This window comes from Desmodus rotundus, chromosome 9 (assembly GCF_022682495.2).
Source record: "Desmodus rotundus isolate HL8 chromosome 9, HLdesRot8A.1, whole genome shotgun sequence".
NCBI classification, from domain to species: Eukaryota; Metazoa; Chordata; class Mammalia; order Chiroptera; family Phyllostomidae; genus Desmodus; species Desmodus rotundus.
This window is the reverse complement of record NC_071395.1, coordinates 77,913,028-77,926,399: the sequence shown is the minus strand read 5'-3', so window position 1 is coordinate 77,926,399 and position 13,372 is coordinate 77,913,028. Positions and strand designations below refer to the sequence as shown.

General features: G+C 54.1%; 1 protein-coding gene across 1 annotated transcript; it reads right to left on the bottom strand.

Annotated features, from left to right (window-relative positions):
* Positions 1 to 6,534: 6,534 nt before the first annotated feature.
* On the bottom strand, positions 6,535 to 7,197 carry BHLHA9 (basic helix-loop-helix family member a9). Its single transcript, XM_024564998.2, has one exon. It carries the CDS (start codon positions 7,195 to 7,197, stop codon positions 6,535 to 6,537), a length of 663 nt encoding a protein of 220 aa, XP_024420766.2.
* Between the last annotated feature and the right edge of the window lie 6,175 nt (positions 7,198 to 13,372).

Here is a 13,372-nt window from a genome sequence, read left to right as displayed (position 1 = left end):
AGAGGACCGAGGCCTGGACGTGGAAAGAGACACCCATCTCGAACTGCATCCTCACCCGACATCAGTCTCTGGTCAGATCTGGTTCGGGGGCTAGTTTGAAGCAAAACGAACCGTTTCAACAGGGAGAAATGGCTTTGGATTGTGTATCTAGTTGGCTTCCAAATGCTGCTTCCAGCGGGGGCAGCGCGGGTACAGGGGGGAGTGTGGCGCTGGAGGCAGTGAGGACCTGGCCGCAGAGGGAGGCGAGGAGAGCAGCGAGGAGCCCCATGCCAGGGGGGCTGAAAGGACTCCTGGAGGCAGATCAGTTTCAAAAGTAGTTTGGGTCAAACGTTCAGGTTTGATAAATATGACTACATTAAATTAAGAACTGTTGCTCAGTAAAGGAAACCCACTGTTACTCGGAAACTACAGACCTCCAGTGCAATGAGACAGCAGCTCCCGGCCCTGCACTGGGCGTGGAGGGCCTTCCTCCCCACCCAGGTCCTCAGAAAGACGCTCACCCACCAGGGGGATGGGGCTGAAATGGGTGTGGGGAGGGGGGAGCCGAGCTCCCTGGCCCAGGAACTTCCAGAAATGTGCTAACACCTTTTGGAACACGCAACTTCCTGCAGAGGGTGGCAAGGTGAGTCCCTGAGACCCCTAGATTCTAGTCAGCATCCAGCTTGGACAGAATTCTGTGTGAGGGCCTGGTAGCTACGCCTTGGGTGTCCGAACTCGAGCCCTCCACAGGCCTGCGGCTGCCCAGCCGGACTCCACATCCTCCAGACAAATGGCTTCAGCGCTCTCAACGTGCCTCGTCCCGTTTGACATGTGCTGTGAGTAGAAAACACACAAAATTTCAAACACTTAGCACAAAAAAGCAGAATGTAAAATATTTCATCAATACTTTGTGCATTGTTTTGACATGATATTTTGTATATACTAAGCTAAATAAAACATTGTTAAAATAATGTCACCTGTGTTTACCTTTTTTAACGTGCCTACTAAAAAAATTTAAAAGGTGGTTTGCATTATATTTCTATTGGGCTATGCCAGCCTCGAGGACAGAACCAGCCTGACACAAAGGGGACTTTAGGACTTCATAAAAACTCAAAAAGAAAAGAAAAAGCCAAGAAGTCCCCAGGGTGGCCATGGCTGGGTGGGCTGGCAGTCAGGACAGGGCGACTCAGGTTCCCTCTGTCTCTGTGAGATGCTGGGCTCCTGGTGCCACCTACTGGCCTGAAGGTGCTGAGGGGAATGACTGCAGGTGGAGTGGAAACTGGGGCGAGGGGGAGATGGGGGATATGCAGGGAGAGGCAGGGAGAGGCAGGGAGAGGCAGTATCTCGTTTGCACTCCAGAGCCGCTGAGCCCAACCCAGCCGGCTACTCCTGTGGCCAGGTCCTGCTCCAGCCTCCCACTCCCTCAAATCCCAGATGAAGTCTTAAGTGGAGGCCCACGGGCCATATTCATTATATAAAGTTGGTTTGGCTCACACAATATTGACTCAACAAGTGTTGATTTTTTTAAAAATCTATTTCACAAAAATATAGGCATTTTAGGCTTTTTAACACAAGGATCTTGGGACCCTGGGCCCATTTTCTGCAGAGCCTCAGGGTCAGCTGCAGCCTTTAGAAGAGAGCATGGAGCTCCTCTGATTCCACCTGCACCTGGCCTGCCTGCCTTCTCTGCCCAGCCAGACAGATGGGTGGCCTCCTTCTGGTCCACAGCTGGCTGCTTCCTAGTATGGACGCAGGGAACTGAAGAACGTCATTCCCTTCTCTGTCCCTCTTCCCTGATGGGCTATGAGGTCACGGAGGAGTGGGCGTAAACCCAACTCCCTAGCCCAGTGCCTGGCTCATAGTTAAGGGCAGCAGGGTGAACCGGAGGAAGATGAAAACTCCAACCAAGCACCCGAGGTGAGTCTGCACCAACACTCATGCCAGTCCTGCCCACCCCCAGCCTGAGCCGTCTGAAGGATGAAGGATGCTGAGGTATGCACAGTGGAGGGGGGATGGACCTGCGCAGTGGAGGGTGTCCTTGCGGGCAGTGGGGTGGGCAGGAAACCTCAGAAAAGAGGGAAGTTGGAGCCTAATCAATGGGGAAGAGGGAATGCAGCCCGTCATGTCCGTGCCCCGCAGCCCTCCCTGCCCTTGGCTCACTGGGGTCAGGAGATCCATGGGGCTGACAGGATGGGGCGAGGAAGCAAATTCCTCTTCTCACTGAGGACTTCCTGGGCCCGGCTCACCCAACTCCTGGGGTAGTAGTGTCTGTACAAACACACACGCACATGCCAAGTTGACGAAAACTCCATGTGATCAGCCCTGGCTGGTGTGGCCCAGTGGATTGAGCCCAGGCCTGAGAACCAAAGGGCCACTGGTTCTATTCCCAGTCGGGGCACATGTCTGGGTTTCAGGCCAGGTCCCCAGTAGGGGGCGCAAGACGCAACGACACATTGATGTTTCTCTCTCTTTCTCCCTCCCTTTCCCTCCTTAAAAATAAATAAAATCTTTAAAAAAACAAACTCCATGTGATCATGCTTCCAACGCAAGCACCCTAGTTTCACACCTGTTAGCTGAGGTCCCTCCAAGGGAATCTACTTGAGATCCTTTGTCCTTCCCGTCATTGCTCAAAACATTTCCCTATTTCCCTATTTCTCTTTGGAAGGTGCTCTAAGGAGACGAATCTTTCACCTTTTAAAAACAATTACAAAAAACACGATGGACATTAACCCCGCTTACACCCCTCCCGCACCTACATGCTTGTCTACAGTCACGATCAGCGGGCACGGAACATTTTATGACCAGCTTCTCTTCCTCACCGTGGTTTCCATTCAGGTAGCAAACCAGAGTGAGCTTTCCCAGGCCTCTCTGGCTGGGCATTTGTGTTGTTTCAAATCCCTCACTATTATGTACGGTGCTGCTGGGACGGCCTTCTTGCAGATTTGTTTTCCTTTTGGATTATTCCTTGCAGTACTTCCATTTTTGTTTTGCCAAGGTTTTCTTTACCAAAAAAGGAGCAGATACACAGTACAACTAGAAATCTGTAAATGTGCCCTTTCCTCCACATGCCCGATGACATTGGGTGTTACGATTGTTAGTGACTTCCGCTGGCGTGTTCCATGTTGCTGGAGAGGTGAGGTCCTGTTTGCTGGGAGGGAGGCGGCGAGTGGGAGGCAACGGTGCAGAAGGCACAGGGTTCCAAGAGACTGAGTGCATGAGAGAGCTTTGTGAGCTGTAAACTTGCTGAAAGTGCTATCGGGTTTTTTTTTTAATCCTCACCCTAGGATATGTTTATTGATTTTACAGAGAGAGGGAGAGAGAGAGAGAGAGAGACATTGATGTGAGAGAGAAACATCGATCAGTTGCCTTCCGAACACACCCGACCCCAGGAATCAAACCTGCAGCCTAGGTTTGTGCCCTGACCAGGAACCGAACCCACAGCCTTATGGTGCATGGGATGATGCTCCAACCAACTGAGCCACCCAGCCAGGGTGAAAGTGCTACAATACTTATTACTCTCTGCCCTTTAAAAGTTAACTCTCCCCTCTAAACACTATTTAAGTGGGCCGTGGGTACTAACTTTATAGATACGTAATTTCTGTCTTTATACATATATCAGTCCTTCATAGCTTTTGGCCATAAGTTTAGCAGCTCTGTCTTACATATGTTTTCTCTCTCCAGTACTTTCCACTGTATACCCAATTAATATTCTCAGTTAGTACCTGTCCTGGTACTAACTGTTTTTCTCTCTATTTGGACAAACCTATCTTGGCTGATAACATCCATCTCTTCAGCAGTCACAGATTTATGTCCTCTCCACAGCAAACAAGTTAGCTTGGAGAAGGGACGTGGTCTTGGGAACATGAAAAGTCGAGCAAAGGTTCCAAAAAGCCTGTAAAGCACACAATTAAAGGGTATTCTGGCCTAGGACCCCCAAAGCCTCAGGGGGAGCCTGTTAGATCAATGCAGACACATATGTACACAAATACTCACTCGTCCGCACATCTGTGTAAGCAGGAACGTGATGTGTGCGTGTCAAAACCCCTCAGAATGCTAGGCAAATACACGTCAGCAGGTGCGTGCGCTCACACCCACAGCCCTGATAAAACAATGACAGTAACTAACAGGTCGTGGACTTTCCATGAGACACCTTCCTACGCATTCTCTGCTTATAACAACCTTGTGAATAGAATATGTCTTAATAGCTTCCAGTCAGTGAGTGCTTGCCTGGGCCAGGCACTATGCTAAGTGCTTTAAATGCATTATCCCATTGAGCCGGCCCCACAGCCTAAGATGGAAGTACTCATTATGTAAGTCCATTACACAGATGGGAACGTCAAGGCTCAACATCATGAGGCAATTTGCCAAGATTACGCTGCTGGTAAGTGAGGAGCCTGAGAAACACGCTTGGAAAACTGGGTGGGGTTTGAACTGAGCACCTTCTCATACGCATGGATTTTTTCAATTTTCTGTTTGAGCGGACCTACAGAGTTGAAACCTGTGCTGTTCGAAGTTCAACTGCATTTCCAGTCTGCAGCTGGGAATCCACATATGTGGACTTCTGCCTGTGCGTTTGGTCTGTGCCCTTAACCCTCCCGTATTTGTCAAAGGTCAATTGTACTTCAAGGGAACTTTCACAGCCCCCAGCTGACCTTCCACTTCTGCTGTACACTCCCTTTTCCACCTGCAGGGGGCACCCTCACCACCCTGGTGTGGAAAGCACCACTGGACCAGTGGACCCTCAGCTCTTTCTATCCTGGAATTTAGGAAAGCAGGGCTTGCTGGTCATAGTACCATGTTAGCAGAGAATAAGAGCCTCAGGCTGAAGCAGGGTGGGAGCGTGGCCCAGGCTGTTCTGTCATATGAGCATAGTAATATATAAACAGGGACAGTTTATGGGACACCTTCTAATCGCCAGAAACTGTGTTTCAGAGGAATGCGAATCCTCACAGCTACCCCGAGGTAGAATCATCTGGGACAGAGGTGAGCAACTAGAGGCTCAGAGAGGTTAAGTGATGCCATGGGTCACACGTGCAGCTTGTGGAGCAGAGACTGGACCTCAGGTTCACCTGTCTTTTTTCTGTGCCCTCTCAGACTGTGGCACTGCCTCTCCATGACAGGGAGGCTCAGTGACCAGGGCGGGGCCAGAGTCCCACATTTCACTCCTATCTGGACCCCTGACCCTCACCACCCAGAGTCAAAGCCTTCCTGTGACCTGTGCCGCAGCCACTTGCTGCGTGAAATTGGGGGTCTCTGAGCTGAGATGCCAAATGTACTGGCCAGAAGGCAAAGCCCCCTTCAATTCTTCTGAGGAACCCTCTCTCCTCCAGGGCTGAGGGCATCTCTCCAGCTCCCATGGGGCCCCCATTCTGCGCTGTGTAACTGTTCTCCCCAGCTGGCAAGAGCCCCACTCTCCACGGAGACCCAAAAGCTCTCAGCCCACTCCTGGCACAGGTGGGCTCTCACCCAGCAAGCGACCCCGCACCACCAGCCAGGCCAGCCTGAGTGAGGTCGGATGCGAGCGCAGGGGCGCTCATCCTGGATGAGAGCAGGTCCCCAGACATCTCCGGGGAGAAAGGGGCTGCTTCCCTGAACCTCCTCCCCATAATCGTTCCCGGATTCGAAGGCCACCCCTCCTCACAGTGGCCCTAGCTGCACTGGTTCACTGGGGACTCCATCTCATCACTCGGGGTACAGGCAGGGCTCACTGACCCCCAGTCCTCGGCCCTACCCTCAGCTTCCTCCTGTGAGACTGGCCCAGACTGTTTCCATCGCTGTCCTCACTGTGGCCGGCTATGATGGCAGATGTGCAGAGATCCGGAGATGGGGCTGACCACATCCTTAGTCTCCCAGGCCTTGCTCCCCCTCTCCCATAATGTCCTTTCCCACAGTGCCCCTCATGCGCTCAGCCACACCTGGAGTCTTGACTCAATGCCACCACGTACCTACCTGGGCCTTCAGGGTGAGTCCCCAGGCCTCAAGTCACTCAGGCCTTCCTGCCCCCCTGGGCCACCGGGCCCAGTCCTGGAGTACTAGTAGCAGACAGAAATGACAGCTTCCTTTTTATTTGGCTGCTTCTGATCACCTCTCCCAGATCACAGACTTGGGGCGTCAGCACAGGCAGAGGCAGGGGACCCCACACTGTCCCGTCAGACCACACCTGGTGCCACCCGCACTCCCTCGTACAAGGCCCCCTGTCCAAAAGCCCCCCTTGTCCTAAAAGTCAACGAGGGATGAAAGGACTCAGAGACATGTGAATACAAAAGTCACGTTCGAAGAAGAGTTCATCAAGTCCAAACGTAAGAAAGGGTCCAGCAGGGTCCTGCTCCTTCCCCGGAGCTGCCACTCCAGGTTGAGATTGCGGAGGTGGGGTGTGCCGCCCCAGGCTTCAGAGCTCCTTCCCACAGGCCAGGAAGCATCAGCCCACGCCCATTCAGTTTTGCTGAGTCCGGTTGGGTTTTTTGTTTGTTTTGTTTTTTGTTTTGCAGTCTTCCCATAGTCGTCCCGCCATTGGCTCCTCCCTGCACTGGCCGGTGTGCTCAGTGAGCAGGCAGGTCAGGAGTGCTGGTAGCTCGGCCCGGAATCCGCACGCAGGTGGCCCAGGGGCCAGGCAAAGGGCGCCCCTGGACACCGGCGCCAGCTCCCAGTGGAGGCCTGGGTCAGACCCTGCGCCTCGGTCACTGGCCGTCCCAGGGGCGTGTGTGGGGAGCACAAGGCACAGCGCGGTGGGAAGAGCCCCGCGGGCGGCGGCGGGCTGGAACCCGAGTCCCCGGCGTCCCCGGCGCGCTCTGCCTGGCCGTGGCACTCCAGATGCCCGCAGGGCCAGCGGGGCGCGGGACTGGCGCGCAGGACCAGGGAGAGCGCAGTGATGCGGTGGATGGCCCTGCGCAGTGTGGCGATCTTGGAAAGCCTCTTGCCGCCGAGGTCGTGCCGCAGCGCCCGGCGCAGCGCGTTAAAAGCCTCGTTGTAGTCCAGGATGCGCTTGCGCTCCCGCACGTTGGCCGCCACGCGCCGCGCTTTGGACCGCACGGGCCGCGCGCGCTTTCTGCTGCTCGGAACGTCCTCTGCCTCGCCCAGGCCGCAAGGGATGCCGTTCTCCTTCAGCACCCCAAAATCCTTCCCGGCCTCTAGGCAGGAGCCCCCCAAGTCAGATCCCTTGGCAGATCCCTCGGCCCCCTTAAGGCCCTTGAGGCCTGGTCCTGGCACACCTCGGTGCATGGCCTTCTCCAGGCCTTGCTGCTCACAAGGCTGACAGTCCCCCCTCTGAGCCTTGGCTCCTGTAGGCTGGGCACTCCCAGGACAGCCCTCTTTAGCTGGGCCTTATGACACCACGTGGCTCTCCGCCCTCCCCATCCATCCATCTCCCTCCTCCTGCTTTATTACCTGCCTCCAGGTAGATTGGCGAGGGAGGGACCAAGAGGAAGAAAGAAAGGAAGGGAGGAAGCATGCAGATTCTTGTATGAGGGGGCCAGGGCAGCCAGGCCACGCCCGGGACAGTGCTCCAGGGAGAACTTGCCCTGCCTCGCTCAAGGGCCTCTCTGGGGTGGCTGGGTTCCACATTCTTCCTCCCCTCTACCCTGCCCCCCAAATAGATTGCCAAATTTCAAGGACCTTGAAAGTTCTTGTCAAGTCCTGTGGGCAACCACAGAGCTGTCACTGAGGAAAACGTGACTGTTCTCACAGGAGCAGTAACGGAGGGGTGGGTGTGATGCAGCAGGGCCTGCCGGTGAGAGGGGCCTGGGGTCACCGGCCTTTTCAGCTAGCAGAGTGAGGCTGTGGGAGTCAGGTTCAGGTTTTGAGTGGGCCTCACTCTCCCCTCCCTCCCTTTGGCTCTCCTTTCTGCCAGCAGAGCTGGGCTGAGTCAGCAGCAGAGGGTGAGGGAGAAGATTGTCTTGTGGCCTTCTGGAGCCCCTCGTGGTACCCATCAGGGGCATCTTTGGGGGTCCAGAGCCCTTGGGCAGCCCTGCCTCATGACACAGCACTGCCATGTTATGAACTCAGTGAACCCACCCGCCACTCCCTTCTCCCAGGGATTTGATTTTTAAACAGGGTCTCGGAAAAAGAATAAAACTTCATCCTAGAGGAAGACCCCCAGTGGAATCTCAGGCATCCCGGGGGGAGTGACTTGGAGCACCAAGACCAGTCTCATTCCTAGCCATGACCCAAATGCCTCCAAAATGCCAAGGCCTGCTGCGGTGTCTGCTGGGATGACATGGGGTTCCCACCCATCTTGCCAAAGGGTACACCATTAGCGCATTATTTCTAACTCTGAATTAGTCTGTGGAGAAAAAGAACTGGGCACTAGGCAACAAATGCCTGTATTTGTGTGACTATTTTTTAAAGATTTTATTCATTTACTTTTAGAGAGAGAGGGGAAGGACAAAGAGAGGGAGAGAAACATCAGGGTGTGGTTGCCTCTTGAACGCCTCCTACTGGGCACCTGGCCCAAAACCCAGGCATGTGCCCTGACTGGGAATCGAACCAATGATCCTTTGATTCACGGGCTGGCACTCAATCCACTGAGCCACATCAGCCAGGGCTAATTATCTGTTTTATAGTCTGCCTTGCCTACTAGATGTAAGCATCCTAAGGTCGTTTGTATTTCTGGGGCTATATCCCCCAAATCTGAACTCTCTGTGGAATTAAAAAGTGAATGAAAGCAGCTAAAACTGGAATCCACTTCTCACCACCCCCACAACATGCACACACAGGCATGCACACAAGCACACGCAGACACACAGAGATGCCTGCCTCAAGCAGAATTCCGTACGGAGCACAGGCCCCGATGTCTGAGCATCCATGTCCACCCCCCAAATAACACCATGTCAGTCTTGATGGGTCTCAGAGTGGGAGGCAGGACGTCAGGTCTTTTAAGTGCTTTATTAAACACCCTCCCCCAACCCCGGCCAGAGACTCCTCCCAAAACTTTGCCCTTCGAGGGCATGGGTGGACACAGGAGTGCTTCCAGAGAATTCTTCTGGACAGGTGGTCAGGAGGGAGGTCTGTTCTGGCTGCATGACCTTGTGCTAGTCGTGCCCCCACTCTGCACTTCAGTTTGTTTTCTTTGCAAGGAAGACCCACTCTCTACAAAAGAGGGCAGGCGGCACCAGCAACATAATTTGCCGGGCCCAGTGCAAAATGAAAATGCGGGGCCCTGTGTTCAAAATTATTAAGAATCTGAAGGTGGTGACAGCAGAGCACTAAACTAGGCTTGGGGCACTTCTAAGCATGGAAGGCCCCCCACCCATGAAGCTGGCCCTGAGTGTGGGATAGAGTAGTGTAGTGGTAATGAGCTCAAGCTTTGGACCCAAACTCACCTGATACCCAACATTTTCATATAGACCTTGGGAAAAGCTCTGAACCTCCGATTTCTCCCTGCAAAATGGAAGTGATACCAGCCTCAGAGGACTCAGTGCATGGAGCAAAGTAAAGAGTGGGCCTTAAGAAATACTGATCTGCCCTGACAAGTGCGGTTGGGCCTCTTCCTGAAAAGTGAAAGGTCGCTGGTTCAATTCCCAGTCAGAGCATATCCCTGGGTTGCGGGTTCGGACTCCAGTTGGGGTGCGTGCAAAGGGCAGCTGATTTATGTCTCTCTCTTTCTCACATTGATGTCTCTCTCCCTCTCTTTCTCCCTCCCTTCCCCTCTCCCTAAAATAAATAAGTAAATAAAGTGTTAAAGAAAGAAAGATGGAAAGAAAGCACCGATCTGGTTATCTGGAGGACAGTCCCAGCCTGGGTGCATGCAGGGAGCCCACAGGACCCATGGTCAGGGGAAACGGATGGGCAGGCCCAGAGCACCCCCATGGAAGGATGGAGATGACCTGTCCACGTATAGCCTTCCCTTCCCACTCATCCCAGGCAGCCTCACAGAGGGGAGCCCCTGCCTGGGGCAGCACAGGAGCTGAGGAGCTCGTGTCGATTAGATGATAAACAAGTTTAAACTGTTTCCGGAGCCAAGCCTTCTTCCACTGAGAACTCACAGTCCACAGGATGCTGCTTAGTAATAATTAGTAATAACAATAGTAATATTGATACTGACTTCTATCAAGTGCTTACTATATATAGGCCAGGCGTGGAACTAAGTGCTTTTTAAACCTACTTTTTCTTAGCCTCACAACAATCCTATACCGAAAGCCCTATTATTATAATACCCATTATACATACTGGGAACTGAACTCCAAGAGAGTTAAGGAACTCGCCCCGAGTCAGGGGGATGAGCTGTGGCTGAGCCAGAATTTCAATTCCGACTCTGCGGCTGCTCTTCGAGGACCAAGCTCTTAACCCTTCTTGGTCTGTGTACCTGTGGTTTCGTTCAGAGAGCATCCCCACCCCCAGCCCAGCCCCTCAGCCCCCACTGACCTCCTGTAGGTATTACAGACCGGCATCTGCCCTTTCAGACAAAATCCAGTGTGATATATTCAAACGTGAAAAACAAAAAGAGCGTGGCTGATATAGAGAAAACTTGGGGTGGGGCGATAGGGAAGGAGGGTCCCCCAAGTGAAGAGACAAGCAGGAGAGAGTGGAGAGTATGGGCTGGAAGCCAAGAGAAGACCAGAGCAGCTCAACTGCCTGCGTCCTGGGCTGAGATTCGCCGCCTGTGGTTTCTTGGACAATTCAAACTCCGAGCGCAGCTGAGCTGATGGCTGCGGGACCCCAGGCAGAGCGCAGAAGTGACAGGCCAGTGCCCAGCAGTTGACCCTACTGCAGGTGAGCAGGAACCCAATGAGCCCCGGGCAGCCCGAGGGGATTCAGGGTCAGCCTGCAGCCCGCTGCGTACCTGTGCTGGGGCGTCTCCACGCCTCTGTGCCTGTCGGAGTTCTGGGTTGAGTTCAATGGCCTGTAGCGGTCACCAGCTTGATAACCCTTCCTCTTCGTGAAGCCAGTCCTCAGCCCCCTCCACCCGCTCCACCCCCACTCCCACCCCACCCCCACCAGAGCTTCCCTGTGTTTTTTTTAATCCCACCTGAGAATTAGGCAGATCATACTGTACTTTCATGTCCACACTGGGACCACATCTGGATCACTTCCATATTCCCAGCTCCTGCCTAGCACAGTGCCCGGCACGACGTAGGTCCAGAAAATATGTGCTGAATGTTGAATAAACGGGGCAATCTCTGCAAATTCATGAAACTCTGGAAATTCCACACCGGTCCGATCAAGCAAGCTCTATATTCAAGTCCAGTAAACATTTATTGAGCACCTATTAAACACCAGGCCCGGTGCTATGGGCTTTCACATGTGTTGACAGCCACAAATGTGTGTTAACTTGTCTTTGAAGCTCGATATTAAAAGAGAAGAAAGTAAGCCTTGCAGCCAAATAGAGATGCTTTAGAATTCCTCCCCCACCGGGCACCTGGGGGAATCTGAGGTCGTCTTAAAGCTGCGGTTCTCAGCAGCGGCATCCTCAACTTCGCAGACTCCACCCTGGATATTCCGAATGCAAACTTCTGTCCTAACAGCAAAGCGGCGTGAATGCAGGCGGAAAGATGCAACAGATACTTGTTCCTCCAGAGTCTGTCCCCGCAGCTATTTCATTTCAGCTTGCCTACCAGCTTTTCCGCAGGGTTATAAGGCCTCGCGTACTGCAATTTAAGTCTTATTCCAGGATAATTTTGACTACACACAATTTCTTTCTTGCGCATCAACTTGAGAACATCCCCACCCACGTGTTGGATGGAGGGAAAATTCACCACAATGGACAACTATGGGCCGCAAAAAAGAAGAGCAGAAGAGCACTAAGGAGAAAAAAATGGAATTGAAACACAAATTTCCCTGCTGCCCCCCTAACCGTGAACCCTCAAACCGACATTAAGAGGTTGGTAAAAGCAAAGAAGATGCCCAGACAGCACAAGTTGCCGGGTGCTGGGAGCGGGCCCCTCCCCAGAACTGGCCCGGATCTCTGCCCTGGTTTCGGACCTGCGTTTCCAGGCCGGCCCCAGCCCGAAATTCGGAGGCCACACCCTCTTGACTTATAGCCGGGGCTCCCGGAGGGAGGCCCCCTGCCCACGAACCCCGGGAATCCGAGGGGTTTCCCTTGGATCGCTGGCTGCAACCCGGTGTGGGGGCTCGCGGGGCGCGGGGCGCGGGGTGCGGGGCGCGGGGCGGGGGCAGGCGCGGGCCCACTTCAAAGGCGGGCGGCGGGGCAGCTATTTCCGCGGCACCTGCAGCGCTGGCGGATCGCGCGCCCCGAGAACGGAGCCGCCCCTGCCCGGGAGCGCCGCTTCTCCGGGCCGGGAGGAGGCGGGCGCGGGGAGGAGGAGCCGCGGCGGTGATTTAGGGCCGGGCGGTTCCGCCGGCGGCCGCGAAGGTGCCTATTACCGCTCGGCTCAGCCTGGATTTCACAAATTCCTGCTCATCCCCTGGAGTTCCGGCGTCACTCCCCCGAGGGAGACAGAACTCCCACCTTGGGGACAAAGCCGGGGACCGGGGCCTTCCGGAGAAGCCGAGCCCACGGGGTCCTGAGCCCTGGACCGTTCCCGGAAAGCGGCCTCCGGAAAGGCCGGCAGCCTCCCTTCTCTCTTAGGTCGGGACCCTCAGCGTTTCAACTGAGAACGGACTCCGTGTGCGGGGGTGGGGGTTGGGAATCAGCAGATTGGGGCTCTGCCCGTGTACTTATTCCTTCATTTATTCAACAAAAATGTATTGACTGCCTCATGTTCTAGGAGAGCTGTAAATAAAACAAAAACCTGTCCTTGTGGAAGTCACATTCTAGTGTGGACAGCAAATAATGAGGAAAATAATCTATGTAGTAAACAAGTACTATTAGAAGTATGTTAGAAAGTGGTACATGCTACAGAAAAAAAATAGTATCAAAAAAGGTAGAAAGCGTGAGTACGTGTTTGAGGTAAAGGGAGGCAGGGTCAGGGAAAGCCCACCTGGGAAGGTGACCTCAGAGTAGGGATTTGGATGAGACAAGGCAGTGAAGCTGGGGAGCGAGCTTCCAGGCAGAGGGAACAGCATGTGCAAAGGCCCTGAGGCCGGAGGGCATCCAGGAACAGCAAGGTGGCCAACGGGGCCAGCAGAGTGACAGGTGAGCTGGGGTCCGTGGCATGGGCGCACAGGCTGCTGCAGCATCTCCCCCTCTTACGTGGCAAGAGATGGAAAGACATGGAACATTTACCTCCTCCCCTCACTTTACGGATCTTTGAAAACAGGAGAGAGACCATGAGCTGTCTACTTGTCTGACTGCTGGATGAGGGCCCCCTCCATCACACCCCTCTCCGGGCGGCTCCCACCTTTGTGTCTTAATTCCTCCCTCCTGCCCCAGGTATCCCCCACTGTGCTCTGGGGGTCGTGTCCTCTTCTCTCCTTTCTGCCTCCACCCCATCCCCTTTGGGGGCCTTGCTCATCCATTGCCCCTCCCTGGATTTTAATGCTTTCCCTCTCCATTCGC